The 26,622-nt window shown below is 31.4% G+C and overlaps 1 protein-coding gene across 1 annotated transcript in view; it reads right to left on the reverse strand.

Annotated features, from left to right (window-relative positions):
* Positions 1 to 25: 25 nt before the first annotated feature.
* The window catches only part of LOC124369191, a 53,738-nt gene continuing 27,141 nt past the window's right edge, over positions 26 to 26,622 (reverse strand). Inside the window, exons 3-5 of the mRNA XM_046827009.1 lie at positions 17,302 to 17,354; positions 9,348 to 9,571; positions 26 to 7,307 (exon numbers count right to left, since the gene is read on the reverse strand). Of these exons, the coding sequence (XP_046682965.1) occupies positions 7,229 to 7,307; positions 9,348 to 9,571; positions 17,302 to 17,354 (356 nt within the window). The 3' untranslated portion in view covers positions 26 to 7,228. The remainder of the gene's footprint in view (positions 7,308 to 9,347; positions 9,572 to 17,301; positions 17,355 to 26,622) is intronic.

Below are 26,622 nucleotides of genomic sequence, written 5' to 3' on the forward strand. Positions count from 1 at the left end.
ATTAATAATATTATTAAAAATCAACTGAATAACACAACTTTTATTTTTTATTTCAATTGACAGTTTTTATTTTTACACAAAGATGTTTTTATATTCAAAGAAAATAAAAATGCTATACTATAATTAATTAACAATACAATTCACAAACCTATTATGAGACTCTATTCTTTAATACTTTATGATTTTCTGTACAAGTACCATTGTAATTTAAATCCAGCAAAACAATAATTTTATGTTTACAACAATATACTCTTACATCTTTACATTTAACATTTATTGTAAATCAATACTTAAATCATCTACATACAATTTTACATACTTTTGAATATGGGTTCATAATGGAATTTGCTATTTTAGTGCTAACATCAAATTGACTGACTTTAGTCTTAACTAGTTTACTACCGTACATGAATCCATTTTACAAATTTGTGTACTTTAATTGTGGAACATGATGTTAAGTCATCAAATATTGTTATTTATTTATTTGGACGTAATTTACTTCATTTCACTACATAGCCAACACAGTAGTATTATGAATCCTAAATTATTTGTTTAACTATTCCAAATAATCCTAAAAACTAAAATTTAAAAATATGTTTCCTGAATTAGCAATTAATGCATTGCATAGATTAACCAATCCTGAATAATACATGTTGGATAATGTAACCTGAAATAATGATATTGTGCTTTGTGTTTTCTTCATAACATGCAAATTCATTGAATTATAAGTAACTTAACATAGTTATAAAAGTTGCTGAGGAAGTAAAAACTATTTGACTATAAGTAAACTTAAACAAAATATATTAAAACTTAATTTCACAGAATTTTTATTGAAGAATAAGATATAACAATGTACAAGTTTATCAATAGAGAAAAGTTATGCTCTTTTGCACTAAGTTCTCAACTTTAAACTTTCTTGATCGTGCAATTATTAATCCTTTTAAGTTTTTCATTATTTTGAAAGGTTTTCTCTGCAACATCCCCCTCTAAAACATTATTTTTAGAATTAAATTTCCACTTTATTTATGTAATTTTTTGAAATAGGTTTAAATTCTTTTCTTGATTGTGAACCCTTAGCTGAATCTGAGACAGAAAGGGTGGTTATTGACTAGCAAGCAACATCAGGAACCTGTGAGACATTTATATGAATAATTACTGAGACAACAAAGAAATATAAACACTGTATATATTACTGTATAAACAAATCTATTACAACAATGAAAACATAAGCTTTTTGAAAAAATAAGGAATAGTATCCTTAATATATTATTTTTAGGTATTATAATTGATTTCCGCAAATTCATAATTTGTATCTAGTGTTAATCCATTATAGATCACAGTCCTTGCATCCCACATCACATTATTGGTATAACAACCTTTATGTTTGTATAAATTTAGGTGTGTAAAACCGTATATAACACAAACAATTTTATTAATTTCAGAATACACTCAGTACAATATATGCTCGTTTGAAAAATTTCACTCAGTAACAACCTAATTTTGTGAAAATACTGGCATATTAGGTTTTATTAATTTGGGATTTTAAGCCTTTGTCGTGAATATTATCTGTATGTAAGTTTATAATCTTATTGTATTGTTGCACTCATCTAACTTTATGGCAGGATGAGTGAAAATAAGGTGGATACAATCAATCTCTCAATGAACATTAGTTGTGTCTTCCTCATATTGAGTGAGGTTTTAAATAATTTTAATAACAATACAATACTCAAACAAATTAGTTTTGACGGACACAACATAGATTTTATTCCATAAAACCCAGTTTTTTATACTCAGTATACTGGGTATGTACAAAAATATATAGTTAAAGGTGGATCAAAGTTGTTTGGATCTCAAAATAGATTTTCAATATGTTAAAACTGTGGTCAACATTATTTGTAGGACATAAAAAAATGGTGACATACCTATAGGACCTATACAGGTGACATGTAGCCCAGTCCCTGAGGATAACAAATCTCTTTGACTGGTTTGTTTTTCATAATATGGTCTGCAGGTATAAAGTCATCAATGCCTTTATCCACAACTTCCTAATAGTAATGATTTCTTGTTAAGGACTTAATTTTCAATATTTCTACATGTCCAAAGTAGACATAATTCATAATTTGTTTTTACAATAGCTTATGATAATTTTAATTTAAACTACTAATTATATTGTCCTTCTTCAGCACTGTCTGTCTTCTGTTAGAAGTCTAGACAGCAAATCTACAACTTTATGCTTACATATTTGTTTAAATTTGTTTTTATAGTTTTTAATAAAAGAGTTATGTTGCTAACATAGAAGGAAGGCTTTGATAAGAAATGAAATTGCAACTAGCACCTTATGGTCTATGATGTGGGTTAATAGTTGCCTGCAACAAGATAGAGAGAAATTTCTTAGACTCCATCACTTCATTATAAATCTTACTATTCTGTTGTTCAGTCTTGGTGGCATAGAAACAAAAGCTCTTGCTCTTTTCTTCCATCTAGAAAACAATGTGCTTTAGGTTTGATTGGGGATGCAACAGTATTAAGAATCAATGGCAGATGTAGTTTTTAATAACAAAGTTTATCACTTGTCATTGCTTAAAGAAATATAATTTACCAATATCAAAGAATTGTTTGAAAACGTTGTTGCTCATTTACGTTAATTGTATCCCTTTTAATAATTGAGAAGTGCAGCTAGATTCTTAATAAACTGGGTGTTGTAGTTCACAAGACCTTAGAATGATCACAGTTTGTTTCTATTCGGAGGTGTCCTTGTATCTCTAACAGTTTTATATTCTTTTCACATTTGAGATTTTTGTTCTCATCAATCACAGGTTGTAAATATTCCAATTTTTTTCATAGTTTAATTTGTCACAGTTTAACCACAAATTTTTATTCTGATACTTTAAAATATTTTTCTTAAGTTATTTTTTTATCTCCCACGCATTATAATACTATCATAAAAATACTGAACTCTTTAAAACTTTTAAAGAAACCCCATCCATGACTTTTGTCTAGCGTCCTGAAATATTAAAATTCATACATCTTTATTCATTAATGTATACATAAAAATATACAAATTGAATATAGTTGTATTGGCCCAAAGTAATACAGTTCAAACAAGCTTATTCTACATTTTATGGTTAACACATGTTTTTAATTAAAAGGAATAAAACTTCAAGTTACAATGATCAGTTTTTAAATTTAAAATGTAAATAATATTTGCAGTTGGAAATATAAAATTAGCTCATGTTTCATACTGAATTTTGCTCTAGCCGTCTAACAATTCTTCTAATGAAAAAAAGTATGCTGAATTAAGTATTGTTTTTAGTATTTCACTTTTATGTTTTATTGTCAGAGGGAACAAAATACAAAGAAATAAAACCCTTATGGGTTGTTTTCATTTTATATAACTCCAAATTATGATCCTTAAAGATTAACCTATTCCTGGTATCGTATTCATGGTTTACAGAATTGGATTGGGCTTCCCGTTACATTTAGAATATTTTACTGTTTCAAATATGTAAAGATTGTATACTCTAAATATTTTTAGCTCAGAATATAGGTGTTTCACAGCTTCTTTCCACTTTAAACTAAATATTACCCTGATCGCCTTCTTTAATAATTTTGGGATCCTATCAAGATTTTTTTGAAGTTGTGCCGTAGGTACTAATTCCATAACTAATATACTCGTATGAATGTACTAGTGCAAAGTAAATCGGTTTCAACCTTGGTTACATATATAATAACTTTACTCCATCCCTGTTGCTAGTTATTAAGTATTTCAAAAATAGAATAGTAGTTACATAATCCTGTAAGTACCAAAACACCAAGTACTGTATATTATAAATTAAGCGTGGTTGTATTTCAGTTGGGTTGGGCAATTCAAAACGATGATGTGTTATTAAAATAGTACAGTATCGATTATACACATCAATACATTCTCAGTAAACAGGTCTTTGTAATCTTAATCATTCTCAAATATATTTAGGAACATTATATATAAGAAGCATAGCTGTAATTTTGTATTTTATAATTTAAAATATAGGGTTTTCTTCTAGTCTTAAGAATATAAATAGTTTGCACAAATTCATACAAATTACATGCGTAATTAAATATAACTTAAGGAATATTCTTTTAATTCAACATGTATTAATTTTCTTTAAGTAGCAAATAATAGAAAGCTAATACTAAATTATTTTCAATAGCTTCTATGGTTTTAACTGTCCTATTCATAAACATCTAGGAACACATGAGGAGGAATCTTGAAAGAATTTGAAGAGATACAGTACTTCCAAAATTGTGATTGACAGTAGGATCAACTGTTAGAAAGCAAGATCTATTGAGTACATTCAGGAAAATATGTTCCATGAGATCTACAAATTTGATAAAGGGAGGCTTTAGAATAAGTAAACAAGTAACGGAATTTTCCCTGTTCAGTCAATAATTTTTTCATTGAGTGATACTTGCTTCAACATTATCACTCTATCCGAAACTCGGCTGTTATCTGATCACATCTCAGCCTTTATTCCAGATAAATTATTTATTGATAGAGCGAACCAACATAACACTAGCTGTAGTTATGTTCTGCATGCTGCCATTGAAAACTTACTTTATTTTAGAAAATTGCTCTAAATGTTTCCCCTTGATTTTAGTGAGCGTTTGTCATATGAGAACGTTTTTTTCTTGTAATTATTTTAGCTTAGATTTTATTCTCATGCTTTCTATATTTATCTTGAATCGCTTTAAGGAAATATAACTCAGGATACCTGTATTTATTAATGCAAATTTTATGGAGTATGACTGGGACGAGTGACACAAACAAGTCAACTTCACGTCTTCTTATCAAACCCTCTGAAATTACAATTAGATCACTGTATGAGGATGCTGTAAAGAACACTCCAGGAAGTGTTGAAAGTGACCTAAACCCCAGTTAACTCACCAGAAATATACAAATTGGTTTAATTTCCCTCTTCTCAGCTGTAACTATTGTTGATGATATAGTTGTCATTCATTTTAAAGACCTACCTCGGAAGTTTGGTGAGTATTGTAATTTCTTTCTGTCCATTGTCAAGTAGTTGTGTAAGACACCCACAATGGAAGATCCTATCTAAACATGCACCCTACCAAATGTGGACATACCTCTATTAATAATTGATGAGGTTCAATTTGCCTAAAGAATCTAAAGAGATGCTCAGTCTGCAGAAAGAAAGGTAGTTCTGATTTTATCACCTTAGATGTATCTAATATCATTCACCTGAATTTATCTCATAGTCCAATTCAAATGGTTTGGTGGGGCATGCTTTTACAGAAAAACAAAACAGGACTGATTCCAAAAAAGTGCTTCAGAATTATAATATCAGATCAATTCCTACTGCTGCATCATCAAGAATAATTGAGAAGTTTATTTTTACTATTTATAACAAATTTGTGATATAATATTTGCAGACCAACACGTTTCATGAAAAGTTATTCAACAGGTACAAATTGACCATCATTTCTGAAAGTATGTGATCTGGTATTGAAGATCCTTCATCATCTCTCCTTAAGAAATCTTCTGTTCTATGTATTTTCTTTGGCATGTTATGCTACGTCAAATTCAAGAGATTTTGAATTCAAGGGCCTAGAATCGTCAAAATTGATGACCGGGATGCTGAACTATTTTGTAGCATGTTTCTTTTTAATGTTATAACTGCATGCATAAAAAAGCTGTAAAATGGGATGCCAAAATATATCCATCCTTGTGTGTTAAAATACCTTCACTGCAGCCAGTCTTTGTAAATCCTATATCATACTGGAGGGATCACATATAAAATACAGGTTTCTGGAGTTTAATCTGATGGTATGTTTCAAATATAAAGTGCCTCATGGATTTGTATAGGTACTTTTTTCTCCATTTCCTTTAAAATTGTACTGGTAATGGAACAGGTACAATAACTGGTAAACAGCCCCGAAGACAGTTCTGCAAAGTCAAAATTAAAATACCATTGTACATACAAAATAATTTGCCAAAAAAAATCAACAAATTAAAGCAAAACAGACTACCTTTCAGACTAAACTTTGTACTATACTAAAGAAGAAGAAACATTAACTACTAATAATACATAACAAAATTCTAGTTAACTCACTAATGTTAAACTTTTGAAATTACACTTTTGACAATATGATATAAAGCAAGAGAGCCGAACAAAGATATTAGAGTAGTACAAGGATGGATTAAACATGAATTATATAATTTAATTCATATTAGAACGAACATCCTGCTTCCATACAGAAGAGGAAACTATCAGTAGGTTCAATATAGTTGATTGACTCCCAGTAGTGTAAGATTTCACAACTGGTTAATGAACAATCTAGGAACTAAAAAAACATTGTTTACTATCAAAAGGATGGTTAGCTATAAGTATAGTTAGTTTCCTGTAACTGTCTGTAAATTATTTAATTTAATTTCTAATGTGTTTTCTAGCAACAATTAATAATTAATTAATTATCGATAAATAATTATTGGTTGTGTTTGGTTGATGATACACAATGAGAGACAACATGAAATGCTAACTGCAGAACAACTATCATTAAAAAACTGTTAAGTTATTATTTTAAAAAACTCAGCACCGCGTGTGATGTGAGAATGATGACATTGCAACAGTTTTTAGTCAATAATCAGTAATGAACTATGATCTAAAAAATGCTTTTACTGCAGTGACATAGAGTTTTTAAGGTAAAGTATTTTGGAGCAATACTTAGTTGTGTAGGAAAATTATAGAAGCATAATTTTGCAAAGTCAAGGCTATACACTTATCTGTAAACTGATAAAATATGAGTTAAAAATTGAAACTTGATCAACATATCCTTGTGCGTCCTGGTATGTTATGTATGGAATATTTGCAACAAACCTAATTCTTTGGTGACTTTATTAAAACATATCCAATAAACCAAACAGAAATGAATATGTTTATTTGGCTTATACAAAGCAATAAGAAATGTTCATAATTTTTTGTTACATTCATATAGTATTACATCAACTACATTTAATCCATCCTTGTAGTCTTATGTACACAATAATGAAACTAAATCGACCTTGCTGTATATATAATTCATTTTCCATGTAACTTCCTAAAATCGACAATTTTAACTATCATAGGAAAATTGTCAACAAGGCCAAAATATAACATGAACTAAAACAGAAGCACATTATTTTTTCAATGGTGCTAATATTAAAAATATATAATGATATTGTTTTGAAGTTCTATGTTCTGTACTGGCTTGAAGGTGGAGACTTTGGTTTCGGAGGGTCTGTCACGTAAGTCAACTCGTTCAAATAGTACCTGGAACAATAAGTCATATGTACAAAATTATTATTACGGGTATGTACAGATTTTTATACCATTAATGACTCTTCACCTCCTTAACATGATGACTGCGGCAGACTCTTTACAGTGCACACTATCAGTGCGAGTTGTTGGTCTCACTCAGTATAGAACCACAGTGAAGGTGTTAAGGGGCATTGCTTGAGGATTCTGTGAAAAGCCTTAAATATAATTTTAGATCTTTAAATATTAAAGATGTTAACTTCTTAATGGTTTTATTTTTTTACCTAAAATTATATTGTTTTGCTGAAGTTTTCATTTTTTTAACAGAGACAGGTTTGTTGAGTTTAGTATATACTTTTGTTATGCAAAATAATTAGTTTTATTGTTCTTTTTCAAAATTTTTATAATTTTTTATATTGCCCACTAAGTTATTTTCACTTTCTAAGTCTGTGTCATCATCACGCAAGCAAAACCCATCTTCTTTTTGTGCGTCGAATATTTCCATGGTATAATAAATACTAGAAATATATAATAAAATCATAAAATACTCCAGGATGGGTGACATGCAATAACAACATGTGGTAGCTGTCTGCACTGTGTGACTACAGCAAACTCACCAAGGCGCAAACACTAGTACAGAGGACCACGGAAGTGCTGACATCTAGTAGAAAAAGCCAGAACTAATTTTGCAACTTGCGGTTGACATAGAAATGCTTCTTGCTCAATATACAGCAGACAATGGAATAAAACAAGAACAATATAACAATGCGTAGTGTTAGGTCAATAACATAGTTTTATGTAATCACTATGAACATAATATTATATCAAACCGGTAAAGAGTTTCAAAAAAAGAAATCAAAATAAGTATTAAATCATTGTGAAAAATGGCAAATAGTTTATGTTTTTAGGTTTATAAAAAAATGGAAGTGAATTTAGTTTAATGAATACTAATGCACTGTGGGTGGTCCATCAAAAAAACTACATTATACCTACATTATTTTTGGAGATAGGAGCCCTCAAGTTAAAAAATTATTATTTAAGCAAAATCCATATTTGAAACATCATATTTTACATCTCTTTATTCTAAATTTATTTTGTAATGAACCTCAATTATGGACTATTTATTTAGTTTATTATGTTTAAAAACTTTAAGTTCAATTTTGTTGGAGGTTTTCCTAATTTCATGTTTCATATAATTGTGTATACTTCATCAAGACCTTTAAAATAATTCAAATTTAATAAGGAAATACAGCAATAATTTAAGGAATTGCTCACTACATAGAACTGTACAGAGAGGAGTTTACATACAAATATAAAAGACAAAAAAAAGAAAGACATTAAAAATTATTGTCCAACCACTGCAATAATAAGGAATGGAAACACAAAGCTATCATCTTTATTGAGAAGAAAGGGCTTTTTAACACTAAGCTTCCATTCTGTCAGCTTCTTTTTATTTACACAAATGTTTTTTTTTTTGTAATATCAGCTGATAAAAATATATAATATTTTTTAATTAAAGAAATGAATCTACAACCTTTATACAGTATAAAAGTATTGTATTTCATTTATGTTGGTCTGTGATGTGTTCCTTGAATACAAAAGGCCTCACAAAAATAAAATTCAATAATTATTGGAGTGTTTGCTTATAAATTGAGTACTATTCTTCCGTATTCATTAAAATATCTTTAGTTTGAGAAGGATCATACCAAAGAAAATCTCCATAAAAGAAATTTTATTTGGTTGATATGATTATCGGCATTGTTTGTATTTCAGTAAACTATAGTGTTCTTGTAAATTCTTAGTTAATTATTCCAGTATTGTTTCTAGTTATAGGTATAATAGACTAGATAATTTTAGAATTGAATTTTCCTACCATTAGTGTATATTCATATGAAATATACATTTACTCAGTTACTGTTTATCAGAGTTAAGTTTAAAATATTATATAAAATAATATATAAAAAAGTCAAAGTTGTCATTTCATTGATTTAAAAATACTATATATTTTTATCAGCTCAAATTGAGAAAAAACATTTGTGGAAGCTGAACACTAACCAGTTTTGAGCATCTGCACAGTCAAAATTATACTCCCAGTCACAGACACGGTACTGCTGGTTGAAGGAGGTATCGTTGGCGCATACGTAAGGTATGCGACGTCCATCTTCATCACACATGTGGAAGATCTGGCAGTGGTGTTCCTGATCAGCATAGAAACCCACAGCTCGATCACTGCAGTCAAAGGTGAATGTCAGGTTTGCAAATTCCTCCCACCTCTTGGCCTAAAAAAAGTATGATTTTAGCTTATAAAATGATGTATATCATATTAAAGTTTACTTCATTTTTTCTGTATTACGCTTTTAATATTTTTTATGATAAAATATGGATACAACTGACATAGATATAAATTCGGTACTGTTTTCTTAAAGAATCCAATGGCAAAATCCTAAAGATTTATGATATTAGGTGTTATATTTACACCCCTATGAGTGGTATATGGATTTTGGAGACATCATCCAGACCATGTCCACTACTTTAAGTCTATAAACGAGAACTATTTAATAAAGAAACAAGAACCAAGAAATCTTTATTGTCTTTAAGCACTTATTACAATGCAATGGACAGTGCCACTTTTTCTTATAACTAAATGGCCTACTTCTATCACACCTTTAAAATCCCATAAAACAAGTGTAATGATTAGAAATATACAAAATAAGTAAATTTTATATATACATGGTAAATGTGAATAACACCACAATTTGCTCATTAAAAAGAAAATAAAAGGAAATATGGTGTTAGTAGCATCTCGTTAAATATATACATATATATATAACATATCTAGAACAATCATCTGTTCCAGGATATAATTTTTTCTAGTACAGTAGGAGTGTATTTCTTGTCTACTAATAAAACTGTCTAATTTTTCTTTAATACTAAGTAAAATACAATAAATATACAGGGATGGAAGGGTCATAATTCAAATTTTCTTTTTAATTGGGACACAAGAAACTCTATTACCAACATTTGCAATAATTCTGATTACTTTCTGTTGCCAAATGAAAGCAGTTTTAGCACTAGTACTGTTTCCCCAAAGTGTTATACCATAACTTAGCTGCGAATCTGCGAATAAAATAGGCATAATATGCTGTGATTTACATTTCATTACTAATACTATACTTTAGTTTCCTGATAAGGTATGTAACCCTAGCTAATTTTTTACATAGGAAACTTACACGAGTATCCCAATTTAATCGATTATCCATGTATATTCCTAATAACTTAACAGGTTCTGAGTACTTACTATCAAGGACACAGTTTCCATCAAGAGTAAAAATTAAATTTTCTGTTTTACTATTATTTACTACCAAAAGTTTGGCCATAAACCACTTACAGTAGAACCCCTCATATCCGGCCTCAGTTTTACCGCACCTCGGTTTATCCGGCCACTTCCCGGAAGCCAATATCGAAATTTATTTACCACGGCTTGCAGACGCGCAGTTGCACGCACTAGTCTCCCACGACTCCTGCGTTATTTTTGTGTATCTATTTGTTTACATTTTCCTGTGTTGTCCTCAGTTGAGCTAATAGGTTTAACCTGTAAACAGTTCGTTGATTATTTCCAGTGCGGTTAGTACAGTACAGTACAATTGTTTTGTTTCGTCAAGTGCTGTGTACTGTAGGTTGGTTTATCCGGCCGAATCGTTATCCGGCCAGGGGCTCGGTCCCCGTGGTGGCCGGATATGAGGGGTTCTACTGTAATTGCTTTAGTCATTGCCAGCTCCTGTTCTAAAATTAAAGTTTCCAGATGTTTATTGCTATTTAAAATAGTTGTCATCTGCATATAGAACAGACCTACAAGGCATATTAAATGAAAAATCATTTATCACTACTACAAACAGAAAAGGACCGAATACTGAGCCTTGTGGTACTCCTAGTAAAACATTCTGGAAACAAGACACATCTTTATTTTGTGAGACCGTCTGCCTTCTATTTTGTAAACATGATGAAAATAAACTTTATTCATTATTTTTAATGCCTTAAAAATGTAGCTTTTTTATGAGCAGGTCATGAGGAATACAATAAAAGGCTTTACTTAAGTCAATTAAGGTAGTAGATGTCATTATTTTGTTTTTGAAATTTAGAATAACCTGTTCAGTTACAGTTACAACTGCTTTTACTATGTTTAAACTAATTGTTGAAGTTATAATGAGGAAATTGTATCTAACTCAGATGTTAAACAACCTATAGTTTAGGTAGTTTAGATTGAATTTCAGTAGATTTAATGTCTTTTAACATTTTCCCTCCTGCTTTAATTTAATAAAATCCACTTCACCACTTTAAAGGTTAAATTGGGAGTTGTATTCAAGTTGGTATCAAGACCACCATTATACATTTTGTTTACTCATGATCAGGTCCGTACTCAGACTAGTTTCTAAGGACAATTGTACCAGGGCCCGGGCCCGGGCCCGTACACTTTTTACTGGAGAAGGTGGCAGTACATGACGGGGCCCAGCCAAATATCTTTTCCGCTGCCAGCCAAAGCTGAGTACGGTCCTGATCATGATTATTCTCCTTTTTATTAGGAAGTGGAGATGGTAAGAGAAAGGGTTGAGATATGGAGTAGAGAGCAGTCTGGTATTCCTGGTTTGTGCAATAGTTTCTAAACTGGGATTCATGAATCTATTTGCCCGAGTCATGTTCCCCAAGAGGAGACTTAGGAATGAAATAATCCTTAGGGAAACTGCAAAAGTAATGTAAACCGTCTAGGAAGACATTGTAGTTAGACCCATAAATTCAGTATTTATGCTTTGGGCATAAAGCTTATATTAGTATAATGTAGATATTGTAAGAAAACTCATATTAGATTTGATTGATTAGATCGATTTATTTGATTAATAGTTTTTTAGAATTGATTTCTTGATGTAAAATAAAAAAGTTGGCAACAGTGGGTAGATTTATTAATCACTGTACTAAATTACAATGCTTAACTCAAGAAACTGCATTGTTTATTAGCGTATATGAAAACTTCCAACATTATCTATCATTATATGTTATAAAAAGTTAAACATGAAGTTTCAAGAAATAGTATCTGTCCTCTTCATAAGCTATGATACTTCAACGTAGATATTTTTAATCATGACAAAAGCTAACAAATATTGATGAAATGGCTATGCACATGTTAAAGACATATTTAACAACAAAAAATACAAAACTATGCTTGAAGATTCAGTACTAGTTTGAAGAAGCACAAATAAAATACCACCACCCACCACTGTACATCCTTGCACGCCTGACCGTATTAGCAGTTACTGCACCCCACTTTTCTACACACCTTGTGGCGTTGTCACATTGCTATATCAGCTGAGTCTCAGTATAAGGCAACACGACAACGTCTTGCTTTCTTCCGGTTGTTTAAATCCGTTTTGTTCCCCGGTGTTTGATTTTTCTGTACGTTTTTATTTTATCATTATATTTTTCTCGTGATCTGTGTCTTAGTGTAAACATGTCTTAATTTAATTGTGAAAGTAAAGGTTTCAGGAAGATAATGTGATAAGATGAGCAGTAACAATAGTTTGATTGTTCAATTTAATTGATTATCCATTCATTAGTTATCCATCAATTACAGCTGGCAACACTGCACCACAACCCAAGATTGCATTGATATATTCTCGTACTATAGTGATATAAGCACCACAGTAGGTAAATGGAGACTAATCATGAGGCAAATTACACAAAAATAGTCATCACAGTAATTGATAACAATTGCAATTGACAATTCGATTCTTGCACAGTTATTCTGTAAGATAGATAAATAGTATTCAAATATGGTAGAACTGCATCCATTTCCATACTAAAAATTGTTTTTAGTTCATTTCTACACTCTCAGAGAGTGTTGAAAAGTCCTGGCTGGAAATTTTGATCAGGTCTCAATTGTTTCAGTTGTATTTTAACAAAAAAAAAATCAAACTGAATCTGTTGTATGGATAACTTTGAAGCAGATGTGATAAGCACCGTGTTAATCTCTTTTGACTAAAAATAATGAAAATTACATAAAAAAGTGTCAGAGCCCTTTAAAAAACTAAAATGAAACATTTGTTTAATTTTTTTTTTTCTTTAGGCCTGAAGAGAAACAACCACGAGATTTACACCATTAGAACAATGTTAAACCTAAAATACTTTATGGCTCTTATTTTTGATCATAGAATGAAAGATGTCTCATTTAAATATACGATTGATAAGTACATAGATAAGTATATACATTTTTTTATTTTCTATCATACAGGATATGCTTTTTGAGGATTTAAACGATAAGGTTAAAAAGTTTGAGGGTTTGATTCTGAGCAACAAATAAAATTATCAAAATAGGTAAAAAGGTTTTGAAAGTGTATTAAGTATAATTTTAAAATGAGACATTTCCAAAAAGTCTATGCCGAAAAATAGGGGTGTAAAAATGTTCTTTTGGAATTAAAATGAAGATGGTCACTTGTAAAGCCGAAACTTCAATGTAACTAACTTCCTGGTTATACAAACCTCTTTTTCCTGGTGCTATATTAATAAATCTGACGTGCTTGTAATTTTGTAAAAAGAAAAATTTCTACATTATTATTATTTTTGTTATTTCTATGATTGTCAAAAATATAGTGTTACACCACAGATACACGACATAATAAAGTATTAGTTGCAGTAAACGCCTACAAATTGTTGAAACAGCAATTTGAATACAGAGTTTATATCACATACTTAACTTTCTGAAGGCGCTCACCTTTGTTGTGAGGGTATAAAATTGGGTTGTATCGTACGCTTTATTGTGAAGTTTTATTTACCGTCAACACAATTAAAATTAACTGTAAACGTTGTGTTATTAATTTTATTTGCTGCAGTAACTTTGAATGAGGCCGATAATTGGGTAATAATTTAACTACACAGCATAATTTATATAATAAATTAAAGTGGTAAAATCTCCAAGCCACGCGAAAAACGAGAAAGAAAACTATATAATCATTATTTCGCTTATGATAATTAAATCAGTGTATAAGGTATTAAGAAAAAGAACCAGAGCTCCACATCCCGAAATTTATTGTTTCATGTAACCTTACATTAATATAAAGCCACGAAAATATAGAAGTGGTACTATAATAATATATTGGTGGCTATCGTGATTTTAGCCCCATAAGAACATTGTTCAAATTTAAAATACTTAGGCGACCATTTTTTTAGTCATAGAATTATAGATTTTATGTCAAAAATATTATTGATAAGCATAAAAACGAATTTTTAGTTTTTCGACATTTGCATTGGTTATAAAAAAGTTTTTACATTCCCCTTCAAACATTCAAAAAGTAAACATAGTACAAGAAAACCAAAAACTGTTTCTATGCATACTAATCATAACTTTAAAACAAAAAACCTCCCACATTTCTACGACCATTATATAGATACAGATAACATTATATAGTTATCTGTATCTTTATAACGGTCTGTATCTATAAAACTATCTATTGTTTTAGTGGTAAGATATATAGTGGACTAACAGTGTTTTTTAAGTTTAACATGGTTCTTAAGAGTTTCACTACACACACAAGTTCGTTTCACTATATCCGGATTTTAAAGTAAATTCGTAATATCTACAACCACTACAAATTTGTAGGGAAAAACAGAGTTTATGCCATTTTACAATAAGACCAAATTTATTTAATCTTGGTATGATATTATTAAATTTAACGGCAGCTGGTTAGCATACCCATAATAACACGACGGTAGGTCCAAAACCAACAAACTTTATGTTAATTTAAATAAACTAGTAAATTAAATTTAAAATTCTATTCAACACGAAATAGATAATTAATAATATTATTTATGGCATTATTTTGCTTCTCTAACGATAGAATAGGACTTTCATTTATTATTTTTCAAGCACAAGAATAATAACTTTTTTACGGTAAAGAAACTATCTGCAAAGTAATAGACATTAAGTAAAACCCATCCAAAGCAAATCAGTCAAGTGCGAGCTGCATAGCATGGTGAAGAATGAATCGGAACCTAACTCAAAACAGATAAGCTCAATTTCAAGGATACATTGTAGGTACATTGTAGAAAAAAAACTCATAATATATGTGTTATGTTACAAAGCTGCATCTCAATAGCTTTTGTTCAAGAAAATCAGGTAATCATAAATCGTATAGACTAATATAAAAATGCATATTTATATAATCTCATTAAATTAAAGAGTTACCCGCTATTGATGGGAAAATCTAGAATTTTTAAATCTCGAATCTGATTCCATTTTTAAAATCCACTCCCGATTCTAGAATTTTTAATCTTAGTAGCTTTTTAACCTATGTATGATTTTTTTAATCAACACGAATCAAATGTATGCAATTCTTAAACTTTAGAGACAGCCTAATAATATAAAAAGTAATCCAAGTTTACAACACTTATTTTAAAGGGTTCAGAAAAATAGCAATATTTTAAGACCTTAATCATACACCCTACCTTCTACTTTAATTTTATGAATTATAATATGGGCCTCCATACTTTTAATTTGCAAAATATAGAGGACATACAACTATTTCACTTATAAAACGCATTTTAAACTTTAAATTTTCAAACCATTCCTAGTTATAATAAAAAGCATTGAAATACAAACATAATGTATTTTAATAGAGGAAATATTCATAAAACAATACAAAATTTGGAAGTAAACGAAAATTAGCTGTTGTCTGTTTACTTCGCATCCAGCAGCTGACGCAGGGCACGTGTAGTATTGTACAAATATAAACATAGAAAATACAAGGTACAAGCGAAATGTTATTTGTAAAAGCACTATAATTTGTGAACCAGGTTATCTAACTACGGATTTTCATAAACAAGGTACAACAAGCACACGTTTTAGCGATTGCTAACTGTCGATTAGCTGTCGACCGCTAATAAACATAGCAGACTCGTGGCAATGCTCGAACATAAATATAGATAATGCTAATTGCAAGAAACGTATTATCTACAAAAGTGCTATACTTTGTTAATTAGGTTATTTTTTGCGAGTTTTCAAACACAATATACAGCAATAAGTTTTAGCGATTGGTTTGTGCACTGCAGATCAGCAGTTAATTAACGACGCGGCGAATCTTTGCAGATTCGTTTGTCGAATTCCGTCGATCGTTTCTCCAATCCGAATCTTTAGTGAAGATTCGATTGCTTCGAGATTTAAGATTCGGTTCATGACACATCGTAACTACTCACTTCATAGTGTGTTTTAGTTATTCAAATAAAATATAAAAAATGACATCCTAACCTGATAATTTCAGAATCTATATTGTTGTTAAAAGACTCTCATATCCATTTTAACAGCTTTAACTTGTGTGTGATTTAGACTCTTTAAGTGGTTTTGAGTGCTTTCACGGGGTTTACCCTTATATTTTATCCAATGTAAAACACACAATTTGTTTATTAGTTTATTGCTATTAGGAAACTAAAAAAAAACAAATTGCAACAATCAAGGGAACTTTAGAAAATAAAATTATTTTCACCTCAAACACACACTATGATTTAAAAGTCCGGAAAAAACATAGGGCCGAAAGTGTGTCCCTACCACCATTCTGTTTATTGTTCCAGACGTACTGTTACGAAATTTGCTGATATTGATTTTTCGCCAGTCTGTCGCTTGTGTGGTGCCGGTAACATGTTACGTGCTGTGTGCCGGTATTGCGCAGTGCTTCGTATGTGATTCTCCACGCAGCTATGAGCCTCAGCTATATGCTTGTATTTTCTATGTACAATTGTATTAGTTTTAGTTAACAGTTTTATGGTTATCTCAATAAAATCACTGTTCTTGTCACATGATTTTTGTTGTTTGAAAACACACACTTGTAATACTACCATCCCTCCAGGAAGCAACAAAGTGTGAATATATCAACATATAGCTCAAATAGATCACACAATAATCTTAAAGATAATTAAAGTAAAAAGCTGCACAAAACCAAGAAACTTACTACTATTTATATGATAGACTTACTCTGTGTAGAACAGTAGGTTTCAATGTGGGTTTTGACCAGACATAGGCAAATACTGCAACATACAAACATATGTTTTAATTATAGCTGATTATTTATATGCACCTTCCTCAAGTAATATGAAACAAAGATTCTACAGAAGCTTCACTCTAATGTGAGTACTATTGATGATTATTGTAAGTTGCGCAAAACTATTTTTACAACTTGATTGTAAATTTACGATTCCACAATATTTGATGATTTTTTTAAATTAAAATCTCACCCACGTGCACGTACACGCACACGCACATGTACATGCTCATGAATTAAAGCTCCTTTTGAAAATTACATTACCGCCACTGAAACCACTGTTGGTAATAACTTTCTTACATACTGTAGTTTAAGTACAAGTATAATTTAAGTTTTGTTTTAAAACCCGTTACTTAAGTTGTACTAACAAAAAATCTGTTTATGCTCAGTTTTGAATTTATATTAAACAAAAACTATAAATTAAATTTGTAGACTAAATACTATTACAGTTTCCAAGATTTACTCATAAATTTTCCAAATTGAAGACAATCTTTCCATCAAGGCACTCAAAATATTATTTTTCGATTAATATGCTATTTTCAAATCACTTTCTTCGAATATTTGCTGGAATAGCCCCAATGTGAAAGACCACCTCATATTCGTTCTTGTTAAATCAATAACAAACATTATTTTTGTCAGGAATCACGAAAGGTAAGTTTATTTCTTACTTTCATTAAACAATACAAATGTACTTATAAAGAGTTTGAAAGCTCATTTTTTATATTAAGGTTAGTGAGGGCAATACTTTTTCTTTTTTTGTTAAGTAAAAGTATTCTTAAAAGTATAATTATGTGGATGATATATTATTTTGTAGAATCCAAACAGCGTATTTGATAATTGTGCTTTTTCACCAGGTGTCGGCTTTTCACTTTAATAAGAACACGTTATCCGTCAATATACCAAATGTAACAATAATACAGACCAATGGTGTGAGAAGGGAGAACAAACGATGGAACAGTAAATAACCGTTATTAGAACATCTAGAGTGGAGCAATACCTAGCAATCCAAAATGGATTCTAAAAGTTAAATAAATGCAATTATTTTATTATTTAAAAGAGAAAACATGGTACATAATTCATACTATAAAGAAGGTAGGAACAGCCGTAGGAGATGACACTGATCTAGGTGATTTTCCATACATTGAAGTTACATCGGCCCACGTTTATGGTTTTCTACCAAATCAGTTCTTGAATTGCAAACAACACTTACAGAGAACATTTTATTTCACTTCAAATGAAGCCTCCAGTGAATAATATTTTTATCTTCATCATACATTGTAATACATTGTATATAGTTAATTATAATAGATATTGTTTGTAGTTTTTATTTTGTATTAGATTTTACTAACAATAAAACAATATATATATATATATATATATATATATATATATATATATATATATATATATATATATATATAAACCAATAATTGTAAGCTCCTGGAATATATGTTTATTTTTACACTCCTTTTGCCTTTACTTACTTAAACGTATTAATCGTATAGACAATTTTTTTTGAGCTTTATCATTAGTTACACAGTTAGTTTCAAAGGGTCCGGATAAGGTGGCTACATACTGAACGGTGTACGAACCAAGTGTTATGTAATTTATCTATCCGTGCCACAGAATGGAATCATCCACTAGGGCAGGGGTATCCACTAGTCTTGACTTTACGAGCCACATATTTATAGGCAATTATTCACCTCTCGAAGTAAGCTCAATAGGGCATGTAATGAAAACAAACTTAATTTGTTAATAAATAAACGTTACTGATAAACTTAATAACTACAAACGTATTTTGTCGTTATAAAAGCTAAATCTGAATAACAATTTTGTTACTGTTGATGAGTACAGTTCGAACAAGTTTACTTTAATGTTTATCAGTTAGTCTTTCTCCCGATTTCGCAAGCTTGAGAGTTGAAAACAATCGTTCAGATAATGTTTTGGAGGTCCCAACATTTGAAATAAGCCTTTTGTCGCACTCTTTTGTGTTATGTATATTTTTTACTCTGGAAAATCTTTCCAATACTCAATTGTTGAACATCCATTTTTTAGCCGTTCATCCTCTTGTAATTATAATATCTCCATGTCTGCAGCTGTTGTATATTTTATACTCGGTGGTGTAACAGGACAGCCTTCGCCGACAACACCAATAGCAACAGGATTTTCCAGAAACTAAATGAAGGTTTAAGGGACCTTGAATTACTAAATCTGTCATTAATTTCCTCACCAAGGTTAACAATTTTACATAAATATCCTTAATGTTTTCACTTTCATAGACTGTATTAAGAAGACATTTGAAATGAAAGAATGTTTTTGTCTCAAGGTATTTTTTTAAAACAGCCTTAATCAGTCGTGAAAGTTAAATACAATCTGCGCTAAATCAGATTTCGCTTTTCCTTTTTTTGTAATTATATATTTAACATTTGTATATGTTGAGCAATATATATGTAATTAGAGATGAATCTAATAACCAATACACATTTAACTACATTTAACTGAGGGTAGGATTCCCCCTTTTCTAACTAAAATTGTTTAATGGTTTCTAGCAGTTTTAAAAATGTGCCAAGAATATTGCTTCTTAATAACAGTCTCACTAAGCAATGCCAAGATAAATCACGAATCTCGTCACTACCCAGTTCTTGTACGAATGGTTTAAACTGCCGGCGAGTTTTAGCACAAGGATAAATATAGTTAAACATTTTTAAACTACCTGCGTAAAACGCGGAAATTATTTGCTGCTAAATGCTGTCTGTGAATGATGCAATGCACAGGTAAGAAATCAGTAAATAAGCTTTCAACATTCCAAAGCCCGACAATTCCTTGTTTGAATTTTACATAAACGGCGCACAGTAAGTAGCAACACTCACAATCTTATTGATAGGTATTGAATACATTTTTTGCTAAAACACCACCGAAGTCATCTTCATGTTGCAACCACAAATAGTGTTCTTCAACGTAACTATATCTAAGAGCTCTCAGGTACCTCCAGGTCGTTTGGTACATATTTCACAAATATGGCAAATTGCGGGTTGTATTTAATATATGTAGATTTGTAAAAAGCTAGATGCTGTGCTAAACACTTGCCTGGAGTGTTTTGTATATTACTCAACAAATTGTCACTAATAACATAAATTCTTCTCTCAGTTGTATGTGTAGTGCGTAACTTCGCCTGATAAAATAAGGCATATTTACTGTACATTATTTTATTTTTCTTTCTAGTAGCAGATATTTGTTCAACTTCTTTTGCAGTTTCTTACTGTCAGGATCTAAAATAGAAACAACTTGTGTAACATTCTTCTTTATAAACTCCTCCTTTGAATAAGGTTTTTTGTTTTTGCTATGTTGAAACCAATACAAATCCAAATTCGGTTATCACATCTCCTTTTTTTGTGAATATTGACAAAACCGTGTTCTGACTGTGAAGTTCTTTCTTTGAAGATTTTAATTTGGCTTTTTTAACTGAGAATGAACAGGAAATTCTTTAGTGAAACTACTATAGTTAGTGCCATAATTCAGTTTTATATTGCTGGCCTTGTACTGGGACAAGGTCATTTGACAGAAAAGCCACAATGGCTTTATTAAAAACAAATTGGCTGGTTCCTCTCTAAAACAAAATTTTTTTCTTTCCAGTCAGAGTTAAAAGCTTGGTTCTCCTCCACATATTTACGTTTCTTAGACGACATCGTAACATCCGTAGTACTTTATACACACCACAACAACCACAGCAATAACTCAGCTAGTTGAATCTATCATCGACAAACTAGTAGAAGGTTGTACAGCCACAAGTATCTTCCTAGACTTCAGTAACGCCTTTGACTGCCTAGAGCATGGCTTAGTAATTAAAAAACTCAGATCATTATGAATTGAAGACAAAGAGGCATACTGGTTCAAAAGCTTCTTGAGCGACAGGAAACAACTCGTAGAGCTTACATCATCAAGCAACGGAATAATTCACAAAATAAAGTCGGAACTGTTACCAGTAACAAGAGGCGTACCTCAGGGATCTGTGCTTGGTCCAGTGCTTTACACTCTTTTGACAAATGACTTCCCACAATATCTGGAGAAATACTGCAAGGTTGTGATGTATGCTGATGACACTGCCCTTATTATTACTGAGAAAGACAAAGAACAACTTGACATCAATTCGTATATAGCTTTTGATATGGCAAAGCAATACTGCCATATCAATGATCTGGTACTAAATGAGAAGAAAACACAGCAGCTAATTTTCACTGCCCCCCGAAATCATCACAGGGGTCTCCCAGAGCTAGAGGTAGCAACATCAACAAAATACCTAGGTCTGACTCTTGACAACAATCTATCCTGGGAGCCTCATGTGGATAAACTCTGCAAAAACTTAACTCCTGCCTTTATGTAGTACGACGAATTAAACAAATTAGCAATATAGATATGGGTAAATCAGCCTACCATTCTCTCTTTGAGTTCCATCTTAGATATGGACTAATTGTATGGGGAAGTACAACAGCAAAACATTTACAAAGAGTATTAGTAATACAAAAGAGAACCATCAGAGTTCTTACTGGACTGAGACCACAAGACAGCTGCAGGGAAGCCTTCAGAGAACTGAGGATTTTAACAGTAGTAGCTCTTTATATAATTGATACTATTTTGCACTCTGTAACAACTGGACAGACTAGAACTGGAGACCATCACTGCTACAACACAAGAAATAGACACCACTTGGCTCTTGAAACACACCATACAATATATGAGAGGAAATCATCATACAAAGGAGCAATCTATTTCAACATTCTACCAGACTCTTTGAAGGAAACACCAGTCAAACACGTGAAGAACTCACTCAAAAGTTGGTTTCTCCAACGACCCTTCTACACTATTCAAGAGTTTATAAACTGGAAATCAATTGCACCATGAACTGATGTTTTAAATTTTCTGTTCTGTATGCCCTTTATTGTATTGACAAAAATTCTAAACTCAACGTTTATGAATAAAGAATATTGTCTATTTATTTAAACAATATAAATATGATAAGACGTTTCTGCGATGCTTTACGTAACGTGAGCAGGCAGCGCGGCGCGGCATTTTCAAACTTGCCAAATCGACAAAGCCACACAAGACGGACACGGACGCCGCAAGCGGCTCGCAGGCCATGTTATTGCCACCTCCGTACTAGAACTGTTTGATAGCTTGACCGGTTCCAAATTACTTTCTCATCCTGGTGGTTTGTGCCGCCCTCCTTTCCAAAACGAAAAATAAGTATTTATATGTAGAACTGAGAAATTTTAAATCAGTTAGGGACTTCAAGACTCATAGACTGGGAGTCGAGAACCGATTTGTATTGTATAAACACCTTTTTTAAATAAAGATAAAAACTTATCGTCACTCACGTTAAAAACGAAAGGGTTAATATTATAAAACTATAACCTTTCTCACACTAAATTTATCCTAGTTATCCATGTTTAGTTTACACTTAAAATCTACAGTCACACAGCGCATAAAAACATCACAAAACTGCATTCTAATACAAATGGAAAGATGGCGTTTTCGTAGCTTTCAAAGAATAAGGACAAAATATAGTTGAATATAGTAGAATAATACAAATATAGTTGTGGTTGAAAGTATTGTATTTACTTTTTGCATTCAACCGGTTTGGAACAGGACAAGATGGCTGACGATCGTATACAGACAGAACAATTAGCTTACAATACAACATTGCAGTTAGAATACACCTAGTATTTGGTTATATTCTTAAAATAGATCATTGTGACGGTAATCCCTGTCAATGAAATTAGAAATAACCATAAAGTTATAAGATGAAATATCACCAGAAGAAGCAAACTTCCAGAACAAACTGTCCCAGTACATTTGGTTTCCTATGGGTTTGTTTTCTAGAAAGACTAAACAATATGGTACCTACCGTAAGGCAGCAGTTCTTTAAAAGTAAAAGCGGGGATGTATAAAGTACCAAGTTTTAAATAAGTACCTACCTGTTTAAAATTACAATGTTTACTATTAACACGGTGACGCATTATCAGCCGTGCTTAAACAAAACCTTATGAATTACTTTTCAATGTCCTGATACACCCGTTATCCAGGCGTGGTTTTATCCCTGGTTATTTGATGCTGCCTTGGTAGTTTAAGGGCTTTAGACAGTATGATACCTCCAAATTACAAGTAAACGCTGAACGAGCTAGCATTCCGGTTGAAAGTTCAAACCTACTTGGAATAGATAGCTGCTCGCCAGAAATAGAAAAGGAAACCCTATCGAATATGCCAAATCATCTAAGTAGAGAAAAAGTAGAATAAAACGTAAAAATGGATCTGGTTTATTTTAATCACTTCAATAAGTAAGCACGAAAGCACAATAATATATGCAGCATACTCATATTTTCAGTAAAAGTTTGACAACTGGACATATAAGAATTTGATGCGTGGTCACAATACAAATATGTGACTTCCTCAAATCAAAAAAGTCTTGCTCCTTAGAACAATACATTTAATGTCTAGACATCATGACAGCTTGCTGTGATTGCCTGTTTTTATAACCAATCCAAAATTAAATCGACACACATATAAATACGAAGTGCGGAGAGAGTAAAAATCAGTTAATTTTCTACGTTTACGCGAAATACAGTACGATTGTTTGACGGATTGCATTCACCATACTGCCTGCATTCCGATATCTTTTTAAGAGGTGTGTTGTCATATCTGCTCATTATGGGTTTTCATTAAAAAATATATTACCATTACCACTAAATATATAATACAATACATAATCAAGTCTCTTTTTGATTACAAAGTAAACCTTCACTGTCTTAATACATTAAGTATTGCATGTTTACAGTGCATGTGTTGAGTTCAGAACTGCTCTTAAATTATCACGATCCTATTGTAATAACGTTTCAACAAGTGTTAATAACTTTTTTTAATATTAGCTATTACAAACATCCAAATACAGTTGTTTCTTTAACGAATACATTATGAAATTTGTTTCAATCAGGACCATAGCTACGGATGTCCTTATTGTTCTAAAGAAATGCATATATGGAGGTTTCTAGAACTAAAATAATATATTGAAGATTAAAACCGTTTTATTGAAAATATATTCCCTAATAAGATTCAAACTTAATGTAGTTTTTCTGGGGAAGAAAAGAATGTCCATATTTAGGAATGTTCGATGTTCCTGAGTTAGTTAACCCATAAAAATCATTATTAGTATACTTCAAAATCCGGCAATTAAACCTGGTAATAATAAATTACCTTGCCCCAATTTTCAACATTTTACTTAAATCGCAAAATGATTAATATTATCTTATTATTTTGTTTGTTCATGACGACTTTAGTAGAAATGCCTGCCAATCGCTGAGGTCATTTAGTTATTGGTGTAATCTCATCTCCATTACCTAGCACTCATCATAGGCCCAGGATCGGTTGGTTACAAATGGCCTACAAAAGAACAACGCTCAGAACCTCTACAGAACCGCTCTACAACCTATGCCCTATACTAAATGATGAGGAGCTAGAATGCTCTGAGGAAGTAAAAAATCTACGGCTTATTATTGACAAACACTTAAGATAGACTGAACAGGCTTCCTTGATATGTAATAGGGTCTTTGCCGATGTTCACAGCCTCAAGAGTTTCTTCATATCTACCACAGCAAGTTAAAATAATGCTGATAAAGGTTCTTGTATTGCCTCACTTTAACTACTGTGACATAGTCACTAATGACATGACTGTGGAGCTTTCAAATAAACTCCAGCGTGCTCAGAACTTTTGTATTAGGTTCATTTTTAATCTCAGACGTAATGATCACGTAAAGCCCTACCTTAAACAATTATCTATCTTCATATTACAAGCTCCTCGAAACTATCATTCACTCATTCTGTTGCACACTCTTTTAAATACAAATTGTCCCAGTTATCTTTCAAACAGCTTTCATTTTTTTCTGAAATAAGTGAACGAAGTACAAGGAGAGGTACATCCTTACTATCTATCCCAATTTATCGAACAACTACCTTTAGTAAGTCGTTTGCAGTTTCTGCCTGTCAATTGTGAGATGCTTTATCTCTAAACATCAGAGCCATCGGATAAGTGCGCACGCTTTGGGGCGGAGGTCAGGGCCTTGATGCTGGGGGCTCAGGGGGTATAGCGGTTGGTGGTATAGCTTTGGAGTGTGGTACTTAGGGCAATGGAATGAAAGTTGAGTGAATGCGAGTTTGTCTTGTTATAGTAGTGTAAGTATATATAAAGTTACATTAATTATTGATGCTTGTTTTTAAGTTAAGGTTCATTTAATTTAAATAAATGGATTTATTTTTGGTTATAATGTGTGTGTATATATATATATATATATATATATATATATATATGTTAGTTTAATTCTTTATGAGGTTAAGTGGTAGAGAGGACTTCATAGTCCTAACTTCACCTCTAATAAATACATTTTTCATTTCATTTTTTCATTTCATTTATACCATCAAGACAGGACAACCAATGACTTCTATGAATACCTAAAATACCTGATATACCTAAGAATGCCTAAGAGTATCTGAAACACTTACATGAACTGTTAGTATTTTTAGCATCACTCAGTGATATATACTCTTAAGTGTAAGTGCCAAAGGAAGAAATCCCAAAATATCATTCGTTTCCAATCTCGCTGATTTACATGTTGTGCGGCCTACAACAATTTAGATAATCTTGAACTCTGAAAACAATAGTACTTGTTGTCAGCCATGAGTTCCAAAAGGGTTTTATCCCACTGCTTTTGGATGGATACAACGTGACCCCCAAAAAAGACGTGGAAGTGGACTCAACATTAACAGAGAAACGTTCCCTAGCATTGATATAGTAATTCATTGTTATTGGAATAAATTCATCTTTACAACGTATACTGTCTCATTGACTCATTTTATGTTCAAATTTCCAAAGAATTAAAAATTGTTTTCTATTTGTATTAGAAAATATCAGAAGGTCTTGAACTAACTTTGACCATTGTATTAGATTTAAAATGAAAATGATGTGAAGAATTGGATGTTATTACGTCGTTAAAGATTTCATCCGGATTTTAGAAAATTTATCTCGCCACCACATGGCCCATGAAGCTGAAATCTTTTATAAGAACATAAAATTTACCTCACTATAAGCTACGTTCACCACTTTACTACTTTCCTTATTTATTATAGGTAGTTTCTGTACTATAAGGCAGGGACCATACAATTCGTTTTCATTATCAATTACTGTTGTTGAAAACTTTACAATTACCTCA

The sequence above is a fragment of the Homalodisca vitripennis genome, chromosome X (assembly GCF_021130785.1).
Source record: "Homalodisca vitripennis isolate AUS2020 chromosome X, UT_GWSS_2.1, whole genome shotgun sequence".
In the NCBI taxonomy this organism is placed as follows: domain Eukaryota; kingdom Metazoa; phylum Arthropoda; class Insecta; order Hemiptera; family Cicadellidae; genus Homalodisca; species Homalodisca vitripennis.